Source organism: Protomyctophum parallelum (assembly GCF_964188405.1).
Source record: "Protomyctophum parallelum genome assembly, chromosome: 20".
NCBI lineage: Eukaryota > Metazoa > Chordata > Actinopteri > Myctophiformes > Myctophidae > Protomyctophum > Protomyctophum parallelum.
This window is the reverse complement of record NC_139718.1, coordinates 20,447,184-20,462,014: the sequence shown is the minus strand read 5'-3', so window position 1 is coordinate 20,462,014 and position 14,831 is coordinate 20,447,184. Positions and strand designations below refer to the sequence as shown.

The 14,831-nt window shown below is 41.4% G+C and overlaps 1 protein-coding gene across 1 annotated transcript; it reads right to left on the bottom strand.

The window, feature by feature from the left end:
• Positions 1-5,909: 5,909 nt before the first annotated feature.
• Positions 5,910-11,125, bottom strand: ctsl.1 (cathepsin L.1). Its single transcript, XM_083791333.1, has 9 exons — positions 11,024-11,125; positions 10,464-10,564; positions 9,289-9,431; positions 8,725-8,922; positions 8,339-8,530; positions 7,128-7,293; positions 6,791-6,896; positions 6,494-6,597; positions 5,910-6,013 (listed from the first exon to the last, which is right to left on the bottom strand). Exons 2-8 carry the CDS (start codon positions 10,561-10,563, stop codon positions 6,498-6,500), a joined length of 1,005 nt encoding a protein of 334 aa, XP_083647459.1. The 5' UTR covers position 10,564; positions 11,024-11,125; the 3' UTR covers positions 5,910-6,013; positions 6,494-6,497.
• Between the last annotated feature and the right edge of the window lie 3,706 nt (positions 11,126-14,831).

Here is a 14,831-nt window from a genome sequence, read left to right as displayed (position 1 = left end):
TGAGTAAAAGTGCAAAAGTATTAGTATCAAAATATATTGGTATACAAAAGTAAATTGAATGTCATTGAATGTCCCATTACACACGTTCAAAATGTATACAAATCTTTATACTTCGCAATGCAGGAGGAATTGTTAATATTTTGTTGTTGAACCTGGCTTCCTGATTAAGTTCTGCATTTTTACCACCGAGCTAACAGCTAGAGTCTGTCTGCTTGCTCTGGGGATAAATGTAATCTTGACCATCAGGTCAAAATTCGTGTCAGATCCTGTGTCTAGGTGAGACATGACCTTTAACATGAGCAATGTCTCAATAGAAGAGCAGGGAGACAATACAATTGTATGAGTTATATTGTATTAACATACTCAGATGAGTGAGCCTTACAGATTGGACAAAATTACATTTTATTAATTAAAAAAGGTTACAGGGTGAGACTTTAACCACTCTCAGATTTGCAGATGTACAGGCTCACTTTTGTTGTACTGTTGTACGATGAAGTAGGGCATTACGAAAATAACATAAAAAGTTGATATATGAACATACGTGGTTCCTCCAACAATATCCTCTTTTGTCTTTGGCTGTGATGAACGAAACCCAGCTCAGGTCATGAGATTGGTAGGCTATTAGAAAATGTATAAAGATGCACACCAAGTCTGTTAGTTACTTGGTTTATTTTGATCATCTTCACCAGTACTTCCCATACAACCCACTACCAGAATCACCATGTGGTGTCTGGTTGCTAGGATCGCGCTTACCAGCACTCCACTTGCCTCCCAACTTGCCCCAGACTACTCAGAGTACTATTAAATACTGTGCCTTGGGTCTATAGAGAGTATGCGCGTGACATCATCATCAAACCCGGAGGTTATGCAGGAATGCCTACCGAGTGTCAAAAAACTACTTTCTGGCCTTGATAGCCCATATATCCAAACAGAAAAGTCCTATCTGATTGCATTAAACAACGTTAAACAATGTTAAACTCACTTCGCATGTTGCTTTGCCACCCGCTTTGCCACTCGATGTGCCATTCACTTTAAGCATGCGCATACCCTCTAGAGTCTAGAGGCTTATTATCCCGCCCTCAATGCCCATTAGGACCACTCTACGCAACTATACACCTATGGTAACATCATTCTACAGGCCACACTACAGGTTTCTGCATAACTTTTTTCCCCTGCGGCCGGTCGAGCTTCTAGTCAACATAATCAAATTATCAAACTGTAACATAGTTTAAAGGTGCTCCAAAAGGAAAAGGCTGAAGCTTAGCCTATTATGCCTATCCTACGTGCATGTCATTTTGTCTGTTTTCATACACTCTAGACTAGAGTCTAGACTCTCTCAGCTCAAGTCTAACTTGACAGAAATCTTGATACGTGTAGATGGTGAACAGTACAGGTCATTTTCAGTATATGACCGACACTTACTCATGAACACTGTAATTGATAAGGCACTTGTAATTGATATTCTAGCTGGAAGTTGTTAGGGCTGGTTAATTCTGTCATTTTCAGAACCAGTCGACCAGACATACAATACAGACAGAGTAGAGAATGACCAAGACATAAATCGACAAAGAGAAAAGAGAGTGATAAAACGATGGTGTGTGTGTGTGTGTGTGTGTGTGTGTGTGTGTGTGTGTGTGTGTGTGTGTGTGTGTGTGTGTGTGTGTGTGTGTGTGTGTGTGTGTGTGAGTGAGTGAGTGATATCATTTAATGTCTAAATCTGTAGGGATATGTTACATTTCTAGTATTTTGAAAGTGATTTATATGGCAATGTCATTATTGCCACAATTTTTGTATTTTTCCAGTTTTTCATGTGTCTATGAGGTGACAGTACTTCATTAGACACCCTTTGTATTCCCTTTGTATTTAGGGTTTCTTCCTGGAGGCTGAACCCTTGACAGTCAAACGTGCCAATGAAAAAAACAGTAATATAGTGACATCACAGTATCAGCCCCTCCCCTAACCCCTCCCCCTTTATCATACAACTACAGCTGTGGGTGCGGCTTAAGTTCAGGTGAATCACCACCCACCAGGCAAACCATGCATACTTAATGAACTGGTGGGGGTGCCCACATAAAAACGACATTTTAGTTCACTGAATCTTATAGAGTAGGCACTCTGCCACCTTCACTATCTCAGGCTATTATTACACTTATTCTTAAAAAGGACAAAGACCCATGCGATTGCAAGAGCTATCGGCCAATTAGTTTAATTTCGACAGATTGCAAGATTCTCTCTAAAATCCTGGCTAATAGGATAGACAAAATAATCACTCATCTCATTCATTCTGATCAAGTTGGTTTTATTCGGAAAAGATCCTCCTCTGACAATATAAGACGCTTCCTAGATATTATGTGGGCTGTCCGTAATGAGAACACACCGGTGGCGGTGTGTTCAGATACATGAGTTTAGATACATGTTTCATACACTTAGGACATTTGGATTCGGCCCTAATTTTATGAGATGGTTAGAGGTTTTGTATGACCAACCAAAGGCGGCAGTACAAACGAATGGAAACATCTCCTCATACTTTACACTTGGTAGAGGGACACGCCAAGGTTCTGGACTGTCCCCAGCCCTCTTCTGCCTGGCTCTAGAGCCATTAGCGGCAGCTTTACGCAGGAACGCTAGTTTTACTGGTGTTAAAATCGGGGATTATGAACACAAGACCATGCTATATGCAGATGATATATTGTTGACAGTGTCGGAACCTGCCACGTCTATCCCAGCAATCCTTAGAACGATTGATTCATTCTCAAAATTATCGGGTTATAAAGTGAACTGGGCCTTGACTTCCTTTTGCCCTAGGTCTTTATTTCAGGAGGGGTCATTTCAATGGCCTCGAGAAGGGTTGAAGTATTTAGGTATTATCTTTCCCAGCAAAATGAATGAGATAGTGGAGGAATTTTGATCCTCTGTGGAAAATTGCTTTGGATACCGACACGTGGTCTACATTATTCTTGTCCCTGTGGGGCAAGGTTAATGTCTTGAAGATGAACTGTGTGCCCAAGATAAATTACTTACTTCAGTCCCTCCCTATCAATATCCCTAGAAAGTACTTTGTACAGTTTGATAGAATTTGTACAAAGTTTTTATGGAATGGGAAACGGGCTCGGATGCGACTAGCCAGACTTCAGCTCCCGGTAGAAAAAGGAGGGCTGGGACTTCCCAATTTATTGTTCTATCACTACGCCTTTAGTACAAGACACCTGGCTCATTGGGTTCTCCCCCCTGAGAGAGCACCGCCCTGGTATCAGATCGAACAATTGGCTCTTTCCCTTCTCCCTCCTCTTATCGGTTTATCCACAAAAAAGTCTCCCCAGGCTCAAGCGCACCCTGTCATTCCCCATTTACAAAACAAACCCATACCTCAGCTCAGAATCAAGTATTTGGCGGAATCCTAAATAGCATATTAATAAACTCCATTTGTATGGAAGGGATGGGTGAATAAGGGAATTCTTACTTTGGGCCACTTATACAAAGAAGAGACTTTAAAATCGTTTGATGACCTTGTTACAGAATTTGACCTTCCCAGATCTACATTCTGGCAATACTTGCAATTAAGGCACTTACTATGTGGAATATTTGGTTCACCCAGAACTCCGCCTCAGCATTCTGAGTTGTTGCATGGCATCACCATGGTGTTTGGTACAGGTCACGAGGCCTCAGCATTCTGAGTTGTTGCATGGCATCACCATGGTATTTGGTACAGGTCACGAGGCCTCATTTTACTATTCTAACATCTTCATTGAAAACGCCAGGGTACCTGGCTTATCAAAAACTGTGTGGGAGAGGGATTTGAATATTGATATTGAAGAGGAGGAGTGGGATGAAATCTGCAGAAATTCAACAAAAATGTCTAAAGATACTAGAATCAAATTGATTCAATTTAAAATTCTCAACCGCTTCTATTGGACACCCTCACGGTTGCACAGACTGGGGCGACTGTGGCTCAGGAGGTAGAGAAGGTCATCCAATGATCCATGGGTCGGTGGTTCGAATCCAGGCTCCTCCTGTCTACATGTCGAAGTGTCCTTGGGCAAGACTCTGAACCCCAAATTGCTCCCGATGTGCTGGTTGGTACCTTGCATGGCTTCCGCCACAATCGGTGTATGAATGGGTGAATGTAATGCACAATCTATGTAAAGCGCCTTGGATAAAGGCGCTATATAAATGCACCATTTACCATTTACCATTTATCTTAAGGACACAGCTGAGTGCTGGAAGTGCAAGGATCCATCTTCGGTGGGCACCCTGGTTCACGCTTTGTGGGACTGTCCTTTAATTGAGAGTTATTGGAAACAAATTCATATATTCGTATCTTAGAAATGACAACGGTTGATTTTCCCTTCTGCCCTAGGCTTTACATACTGGGTGACCCAAAGCAGGTTGCTCACTGCGATTATGTAGATTTCATCCTCACGGCTATCATGATTGGTAGACAGGTGCTAATGGGGTAATGAGGGGTTGGAAAGCGTCAGGGAGTCCCTCGTTTCATGACTGGTTTGTGGAGTTAGGCAAGGTTTCAGCATACGAAGAAATGGCATATAGGAGGTCCGACAGACTAGACAAATATATACGGAAATGGGGAGGATACATAATGCATATTGCTGTCAATCCCATTGTGGTGTGAGCGCAACGTCTGTTTTTCTTTCTTGTTTTCCGTGAAAGTGTAAATTGATATTACCCAGGTGTAATGGCATTTATTTTTCCCTTTTTTATTATTAATTTGTTTTATCATTATTTTATTGTATTGTATTGTATTGTCTGTATTGTTTTATCTTTTCTGTAAAGATTTCGTTGTGTAATGTATTTATTATTGTCTCCACCAGGCCGAAGGCATGTGGGGAGAGTATGTTTTGCACTCCGTCCGTCCGCGTGTGTGTCCGTGTGTCCGTGTGTGTGTCCGTGAACAGCTAATCTCGGCCACCGTTAACCCGGTCGATGCCATATTTTGCACACACACTCCCTGGATGCCAACCATGAACCTCTGCCCCAAACTTTCCAGAACGGCCTGTTATAGCGCCACCAGGAGGCCGCTTTGTGCAAAACAAGTTTTTCAATGCCATATTTTGCACACACACTCCCTGGATGCCAACCATGAACCTCTGCCCCAAACTTTCCAGAACGGCCTGTTATAGCGCCACCAGGAGGCCGCTTTGTGCAAAACACGTTTTTGCACAGTACACCTACAGATTTTGTCCAAACATCACGCAAATTGGTACACAGTCTCTCTAGAGCCATTCAACGAAACGGGTCTTTCAGATTTATCAGACTCCATCCTGATTGGTTAAGATTGGCTTCCAAAGTTCACAGGAGTGCTCAGTTTCAAACAAAATGCTGCAAATCATGAACACATCGCGTGATTTCCGTGAAATTGTGCACCCACATTCCCACTAGGCCGAGGACGAAATGCCACATGAACAATTTCAACTCAGCCTCAAGGTGGTGCTATAACTGGCCGAAAAGTGTTTTTACCTCTAACTGCACGGATCTGTGGATAACCTGGTGGAGACCTGTGCCCGGAAGGGCACTTTTTCTAGTTTTCTTGTCTAGTTTTGTTTCGTTTGTTGTCTTAATTGTTTGTGAAACTAAATTGAAAAAGCAATAAAAATTTGAATCATAAAAAAAAACGACATTTTAACAATACTGTACACTTTTTTGAAAAAGTTCTCCCTCCTTATATAACAACTGCCCACAGCCCTCCTATGAGACACAGACACAGAAGAAATTGCGCCATTTAAGTGGTCCTTTAATAGGCTATATCATTTGACATTGGGCAAAACACACCCATATCAGCAATATCTGTTGTTAAACGCATTAAACAGACACAATATTAAAAAGCAACTCACTTTCAATTCACTTGTTTATTTTTATTTTCTAAATGTATTATTTATTTACATTCTTTAAAAATGTATTCTTAGTGTGTAAACAGTATAGGCCTTGAAATAACAAAACTGAATGATGAATGATGAGTCATTCCATTTCCCCTTCAACTCTCAATGACTTCCCGGACCTGTAAAGCAGCAAGAAACATGAAAGATAGCCAAGTTAATGCATTGTAGTCTTGGCTGTTGACGTGCACGCACATGCACTCTCTTCAACATGCTCACGCACAAAGTACAAACACACTCACACACACAAGACTATGACTAAAACGAAATATAAATTTGCAAAAATTTGCCTCCTTGTAACCATGTGCATAAATTTTGTACATCCACGTCCCCGACATGGTTACTCTAGGACAACAAACACTCTAGGAATGATTACTGAGTGATCGGAATATAGAGCTTTGGCATTAAACATATCTCTTACAAACGTATGCTGCCTTAAACAACGTTAGACAAATAAAGGAGTGAAGGCATTTACATTTCCGTGTTTTTCCACGACAAGAACATATTTTCACCTGGGAATGTTAAAAAATCGTATTATTTTCATTGTGTGACATGTTCGTATAGGACAAAGTATAAGGCCTAATAGCCACTGTCCTTCTCACCTGTTCAGACCAGCGGGTAGCTGGACGCTGTGGCAATGCCACACTGGTTGTGCTTGTTTCTGCTCATCATGATGTAGCCCTTGTCTCCCCACACCAGTCCCCAGCTATAGAGAAACACACATTTCCACAACTATTAGGACTAGGGCAGTGGTTCCAAAATCTCTCTGACGCAAATGCATCTGAATATATAGGAATGACCTTTAAAACAGCAAAATCCTGAGGTAGTAAAAGTGGAACCATTAACACTGAGGATGTTTGCATTGTAGATTATTCTATTCTATTGGACCATGAGTTTACCTGTTCTTGACCAGCCAGTAGTCCTTTCCACTGTCAGTACCATAACCCACAGCCAACACACCATGGTCCAGCTCAGAGCTGCTGCACTCAGGTTCATCATACACACCTGCAGGGATTGCACACACACACACACACACACACACACACACACACACGCACACACACACACACACACACACACACACACACGTAATTACACATTAACTCAGCAGGTGGAGTATGGAAGAGAGGAGGTCATGTTTATTACATTTTGAAAGGGGGGGAAATATAATTGGCGACTGCATGGATACATCTTCAAAGGGTCTGCTCACTTGGACAGTCTAATATGTAATCTCACCTGATTGATAGAGCTGGAATGATGAGTGTCCAGCGTCGATGGCTACTGACACTGGTCCAATGGTGGCCACGGCGTCCTGCAGATGATCTTCACTACCTTCAGGGATGTCGACGAAGCCAGTGCAGGTTGCTCCGATGGTGTTAGGGTTGAAGCGGCAATCTCCATCCTGATACACATGGGGGGGGGGGGGGGGGGGTCATCAACACGTTTTCCGTACACAGACAAATGTGTCCGTGGCACATTTTTGGTTCTCTATTTACACACCATTATAATGTCCTTATTTTGATCTTAAGACCCAATTACTGAATGTTAGACTCCAGGTGTCCTTCTAAATATGTATGACACTTGTTTACTACGACACTATATGGCATATTAGGAGTCTAACTGGTACTAGTGGCTCTCAAATGTTTTATTTGCAAAGAGAGAAAAAAAGAGTTACAGACATGTTATGGTCATTAGGGCTAGCTGTGTCTGGTCATATTATTGTCCACTCATTTTGTATGTCCGTGACAATTTTTTACAAAAATGTCCACCAAAAGCCGGAATAGTTATGATCTCTGTAAAGCAGGAATTATTTACTTTGCAAAATGGTTATTGTTTCCCTTTCACTTTTCAACAGGAAACAAGAATTTTAAGTTGTATTTTCTCTCGGGTTCTGCTGTGTGCTTATGCAGCCACAAGGTGTCAGCATTCTACAAGCAGAGAGATGTTATTTGCACAAACATGTATTCAAAAGGATAGTATACCAGAGTTTGTGTTTCCACAATAAATTGCCCTGGCACCCTTATCTTTCATTTTACTCCTCAACATCAGTGTTTGGTTCATGATTAAACATGATTAAATCATTTTCAAAACACAATACCAGTATTTCTAAAGGTTATGAGCAAAATATTAGTATCATTTGAATATAAATACTTCCTACCAAATTCTGTACATCTTTGCTTTGTTATAAAGTTTTCTCAAATATTGTCTTGTGAGATAAATGATTTTCTCAAACTTAAACCTGAACATCCTCCTGCCATAACAGGAGGATTAAACATGTCTTTCTTGTAAAGAAAGAAATGTATTTTTTACTGGTTTTTACAGTAACAAGATTTGTTTGTCAATTTCAGTGACAAATCTTTTAATTTGTTACTTTCCACTTCTGGTTCTCAATATTCACTGTTTGCTACTAAACAGTTCAACCAGACAGCTTAAGCACACTGACTGACCTCAGCCTCGTACGGGTAGGAGTCCTCAGTATCCAGACCTTTGTTGGCCTTGATGTACTCAAAGGCCTGATCCATCAGGCCTCCCATGCAGCCCATGTTGCCAAAGCTTCCGGAGCAGTCCACCAGCTGCTGCTCACTGAGGGAGATCAATTTCCCTGTTTTTTTGAAGGTCTGTCCCTCTAGAGAACCAGTCTATAGAGACGAGACAGAGACAAGGAGAAAGAGTGGAGGCCGTGAGAGGCATAAGACACCCAGAGGTCGGTGGTGATCGTTAATGTTGCTCTAGCATTGGTACGACAGGATCTGAACATTTCCTTTCTAAATAATAATTATCATTGCATCTGAAGTACCACACACAACACATAATATGCATGCACAAAACATACTGTGCTGAAAGCCCAGCAGGAACCGCATTGCTTCTGGTCCTTAACGTCGGTGACAAATCCCTTGTCCCTCCAGTCCACAGTGGTGGGCAGGTCGGTGACACCTGCCAGAGGGAGATAGGCAGAACCACGGCGAGGCGTGGAGGAGTTGAAGGAGCCCAGGCATCCCATGGAGATGAGGCGTCGGTACTCTTGATTTTCCTGTCGATGGGGTTTTAGAATTGATTGTCAAGTGGTTTAATCTTATAATCGCCGTTATTATCTCAAGGCATCCGAATGACCGAAACCATGTCTGCGTGATTTGTCACTCAGGTCATTTTGCTCAAGTGTTGAACAGCGTCATGTTGATATAAAATGTTACTATAGTAATCTATCCATAAATCCAAGTAAATCTTCCTGTCTGTCTGTCTCGAGACTGGCCTCCAAATACAAGCACTAGTAATACTGATAATGTAAAGTTAACCCATGAAACCTACCTAGAACTTAAGCGAATTATCTCTCTCTCTCTGTCTCTCTCTGTTTGTTTCTCCACTCGTGTTAAAGGACACTTTCTCTGTATGTTTTTACCATGTCAGCAAAGAAGGTCATGCCCAGGCGGAAGGACTTGATGCCCTGGTCGGCCAGCATGTTGTGAACCAGCACCAGCCTGCGGTTGTTGAGCCATGCCTCTTTATGCCGGGCCTCCTCTGATGGGGAGCTGTACATCTTTCCTGGAAATATAACATTCAGAAAGGAGAAAGGGTTGTCGTTATGACTGTTGTGATCTGCAATGCGTGGCAGATCTTTTTGAATATTGTTATATAGGTTGTTAATGGTACCCAACTTTCAAACGTATTCTTACGTTTTTCAGAAATGTATTAATGGACAAAAAACCACAGTATTTCTTTGAACAGGTAGCACATGTAAGAGACGAAAATAATCATATGACTAGACAAGCCAGTTCGGGTGTTTTGGTGGCACCTAAACCAAGAACAAATATTCTTAAATCTTCTATTATCTATAGAGCAGTAATAGGTTGGAATGCACTACCAAAGTGTATAACCAATACAAATACAAAATTCATCTTTAAATTCAAGTTAAAAGAACACCTTATGTAAATCATACTGCAGTAACCCTGGGAAAAGAACAATTCAAATGTATAATGTGTTGAAAGTGATTTTTTGCTATGTTTCTTTGTTTTGTATTTCTCCTATGTTTTTTTATTTTCTTATTTTATTTTTTATTTTACTATGTTTTATTTTGAGTTAGTGTTTGTAAACAATTGTAAGTATTGCCTATGTTAAATGTTTGTCTGTGTCGGACCCCAGGAAGACTAGCTTTTGTCAAGGCAAAAGCTAATGGGGATCCTTATAAACAATAAACAACAATAAACAATAAACCCTGAATTCATCATGATCCACTAAATATTATTTGGATGACCCTAAGGATCATACAAAACCTTCAATGATTACTATTGCAATTTATTTTGCGTCAAGCCCCCTTTTAGCTTAGATTGACTGGCTTCAGAGAATCTTACATGTCTTTAGATAAATGAACACATTCCTTTGTACCAAGCACAGCACCTGACATTAAAAAATGGAACAATTTGCTGTGTATGATAATGAGACATGTAGAATTTGAAGACCTGTGGCTACACTGTGAGGACGTCCTTCCAATCCATAGTGTTCATTTACTGGAACTCGGAGAAGTGAGAACTCATGATTTTGCGGTGTAGAGGAAAGAAAGGCTCAATGAGGTCTCACCGAATTTCAGTTTCCATGCGTGGAACTCAAGGTCCTCCAGGGAGATAATGGCAGCACTGGCCACAGCCAGGACGGCAGCAGCGACTAGCAGGAACTTCATTCTGACTGACAGACAGACAGACAGACAGACAGACAGACAGACGTTCAAACAGGGATGTATAGCTACTGGGTCTACTGACTGCTGTGACATGCAGGAAACCAGGGTGATTGCTTTAGTTTGAAGCTGAACTGAAACCTTTGCTGACTGTCCCATGCATTTTTTTGCATCTTAGTCACACACATTCTAAATTTTAACATTTTTATCAGATATGTTTCTTGTTTTCTTTGTATTTCTAGAAAAAGGTTTCTGTTTCACTATACCTCCATTTCTTCTTTGCGAGAATGGCACCTGCACCATGCACATCAATTGTGTATGTTTGCCTCTACCTCTCTACCTGTGCTTCAGTGTGTGTGTGTGTGTGTGTGTGTGTGTGTGTGTGTGTGTGTGTGTGTGTGTGTGTGTGTGTGTGTGTGTGTGTGTGTGTGTGTGTGTGTGTGTGTGTGTGTGTGTGTGTCCTTACCTTCCAGTTCAGGTGATGGAGAGTTGGTGTGAATGATGTTCTTATATAGCTGGTTATGGTTATGGTTATGGTAGGTCAGGTGCCTGTCAGCAGACAGAACCTCATAAAAACAATCAGATGATCTCACACAGAGAAACTGAGAGTCATGTATTGAAAGAAGGGAATAGGGAATAATTACGCATCAAAAATGTTTTTGTCATGTCACAAAATATTTATTTTCAAAAGAACATTGAGTCATGTATTACCCTGAGGAAGAAGTGAAGCTACATGGGTTGTAACCTAGTTCAGTTTTAATATGCACATTCATTATATTTCACCAGTGCCTTGGATCTTTTTTAATTTGTTGAAATGTTGTAACGCCTAACATTAAGCACCTTCATCACATGCATTTGGACTTTCTTTCGTCATAATTGGAGCCATGCCACCCATTCCCATGTGGATCCTGAGATGCACATAATTATTATTATTTATTCTATTTTTTATTTTGTTCAACCGAGAGTGAGAATTCCCCTGGCATCTCAGGTACATGCCAGGTGAATGACCAACAATGAAAGCAATACAGGGTTTGACTTATGTGGGGGAGCCAGAGGGAGGTGAGCTCCCATATTACGACAGACAGACTGCAATGATGTAATGTGGGTTGGCATATTGCAGGCTATTAATTCAAGTTTTGGCTTGTGTGTGTGTGTGTGTGTGTGTGTGTGTGTGTGTGTGTGTGTGTGTGTGTGTGTGTGTGTGTGTGTGTGTGTGTGTGTGTGTGTGTGTGTGTGTGTGTGTGTGTGTGTGTGTGACTGCGTGTGTGCGTACGTGTGTGCGACTGTGCGTGCTTGCGAGAGGGATCATTACATGACGGGTCTAACAATTTCACACAAACAGACAGACATACAGAAAGACAGACAATTCAATTCAATTCAATTCAAAGGGCTTTATTGGCATGAGAAAACATACGTTTACATTGCCAAAGCAGAAAGAACAATACAGACAGACAGACAGACAGACATGCACAACACACACGCACACACAGAGAGAGAGAGATGGCACCTGTTTTTCTATTATTTATGTATTTCTATATTTGAGTAATTTTAGAGATCCAGAGCTCAGATTATAACCCAAACCCTGATATCAGGGGTTCCTGAGTAACTGGGACAGAGAGGCCTGTTCTCAGGTATTCCATAACCCAGGGGTTTTCAACTGAGTGTGAACAAGGGACCACCACCCTGACTCAGAATCAACCTGGGGACCACTATTGTGTTGGGTGGGGATATGGCCTAAGATTAGTGCTTTTAAAAAGTGTAAACCTAAGAAAAGTCCAGGCCCTGATAACATCGGTGGCCGTCTGCTCACTGTGTGTGCAGAACAGCTAGGCCCTATTTTTTATTTTATATTTCAACTATCTCTTACTCAGCAGAGGGTGCCATCTTAATGGAAGCGCTCCACTGTGGTGCCAGTAGCCAAGAAACCTCGTCCCAAGGCTCTAAATGACTTCAGACCTGTGGCATTAACCTCTGTGGTTATGAAGTCATTTGAGAGACTCGTTAAAGAAGAGCTCTTGTCAAAAACAGAGTGTTATCTGGACCCTATGCAATTTGCATACAGGGCTAGGAGAGGGGTGTCCGATGCTACCATCACCTTACTGAACCTTCTTTTCAAACACCTGGAAGTTAGCAAGAAACATGCTAGGCTGCTTTTTGTTGACTTCTCATCAGCCTTCAACACCATTCAGCCACACATACTAGTTGGAAAACTAGCTAACAACTTTGGCTTAGACCCTGGTATCATTGGTTGGGTTCTGGATTTCCTCACAAATAGAACCCAGAGAGTAAGGGTGAATGGGAAGCTTTCTGGTGAATTAACATCATCCACCGGTTCACCCCAAGGTTGTGTACTCTCCCCACTTTTATATATATTGTACACAAATGACTGCAGAAGTCAACATGCCGACAGACACATTATCAAATTTGCTGATGATTCTGTTATTGTTAGTCTGTTGGGTGATGGTGAGGTCAGCCATGGCCCAGTTGTGGACGATTTTGTGTCCTGGTGTGAAGAGGCATTCCTACAACTGAACGTCACTAAGACCAAAGACATGTTCATTGATTTCCGTCGTGGTCCACCTGCTCCTCAGAGCAGTGTTATTGATGGCCAGCCAGTAGAGTTCGTTACAAATTATAAATATCTCGGGACAATTATAGACAATGGTCTAAAATTCGACTGTAACACCGAAATGGTGTGTAAAAAAGGCCAGCAGCGCCTTTTTTGCCTGAGAAAGTTGGCCAAATTCCAGGTCTATAAATCATTGATGATTCTATTTTATAGATCCTTCATTGAGTCTGTCCTCACCTTTGCTGCCATTTGCTGGTATGGCAACCTTGGTGTCAGACAGAAAAATGCCCTTAACAGTGTTGTTAAGGGGGCCAGCAAAATTGTGGGGGCAAAATTAAGTCATTTGTATGATGAGCAGGTGCTAAAGAAAGCATCATCTATTAGAACAGATAGCTCTCACCCCCTATACCGGGAATATGAATTCCTGCCATCCGGCCAATGGCTAAAGACCCCTGTTACCAAAACAAACAGGTATAAATTCTCATTCATACCTACCTCCATCCGAGCCATCAACAAGGGAAGTAGGAGGAGGTAGACGTAGTTACACTCGATGCACTTTAGCCCTGGTTGCACTTTATATTTAAGGTATCATCTTGTGATAATGTATACGTATGTCTGTTGTTCTGTATGTTGTACTGTTTGTAATGTCTGTGAGCTTTTTATCTGCTGAATAAATGTGCCCAGTTTGGGACATATGAATAAACTTGACCTTGACCTTGACCTTACATCCCACTGTTTCTCAACCGTTGACTACTACTGGTAAAATGTCCTAATAATAATTACTCAACCACACAATCCGGTGCACTTCCCCCTTCTTGAGAATCTTAATTCCCTTTTTCTGTTGAATTTCTTGAACTCCAACTTGTCAGTAAATGACTACATGGATGGACTCATCATAGGTCACCAGGTCATTCAGTTCACGGTTTCTCAACTAGTGGAAAGAACATTTAAAACAAATCAACAAATCCTACAAAATGCATGGTCAGGGCCCACATGCAATACCTCCACGGACCACCAGTGGTCCACGGACCACCTGTTGAAAACCCATGCCATAACCCAAACCCTGATATCAGGGGTTCCTGAGTAACTGGGACAGAGAGGCCTGTTCTCAGATCCATGCTTTATCTAAGAACAACTTGGAGAGTTCTTGTGGTCTCTCGCTCCTGTCGCATCCAGTCCTATATGCACAGGGTCATGACCTTTGGCACCATCCAGTTTCTGTTTTGACACACATTTTGACCTGAGATTCAGTTTATCAATGGTAAACATTTAGCTGATGGTAATGGTCAGCACTTGCACAGGAGGTTTCATATCTGGGTAAAATAAGGAAGTGACAGCTTTAAAACTGAGCCTTTTTTAAAGCACAAAGCGCAAAACGTAAAAATCCCACTTTTAGCTTATAAATGAAATGAGTGGAGGGAAAAACATATTTTATATATATATACGGTATATATATATATATGGAAAAGTGGAATGGCTGTAATGTTATACTCATTTAATGCAGGTGCATGGGTCCCAGAGATGAGATGAGTAGCTCTTTTACAAGGTAGCCCTGGCCAAGAAAGCAATGAGAAAAACATCATAAAATAAAATAAAAAATAAAACAAAGCAAGAACACAAATTACATATTCAGACAAACTCAAGTAAAACAGCTGCAGACCTCAGTTTTTTTTTTATATATCTGAAGCAAACCTTTTTAAAGAAC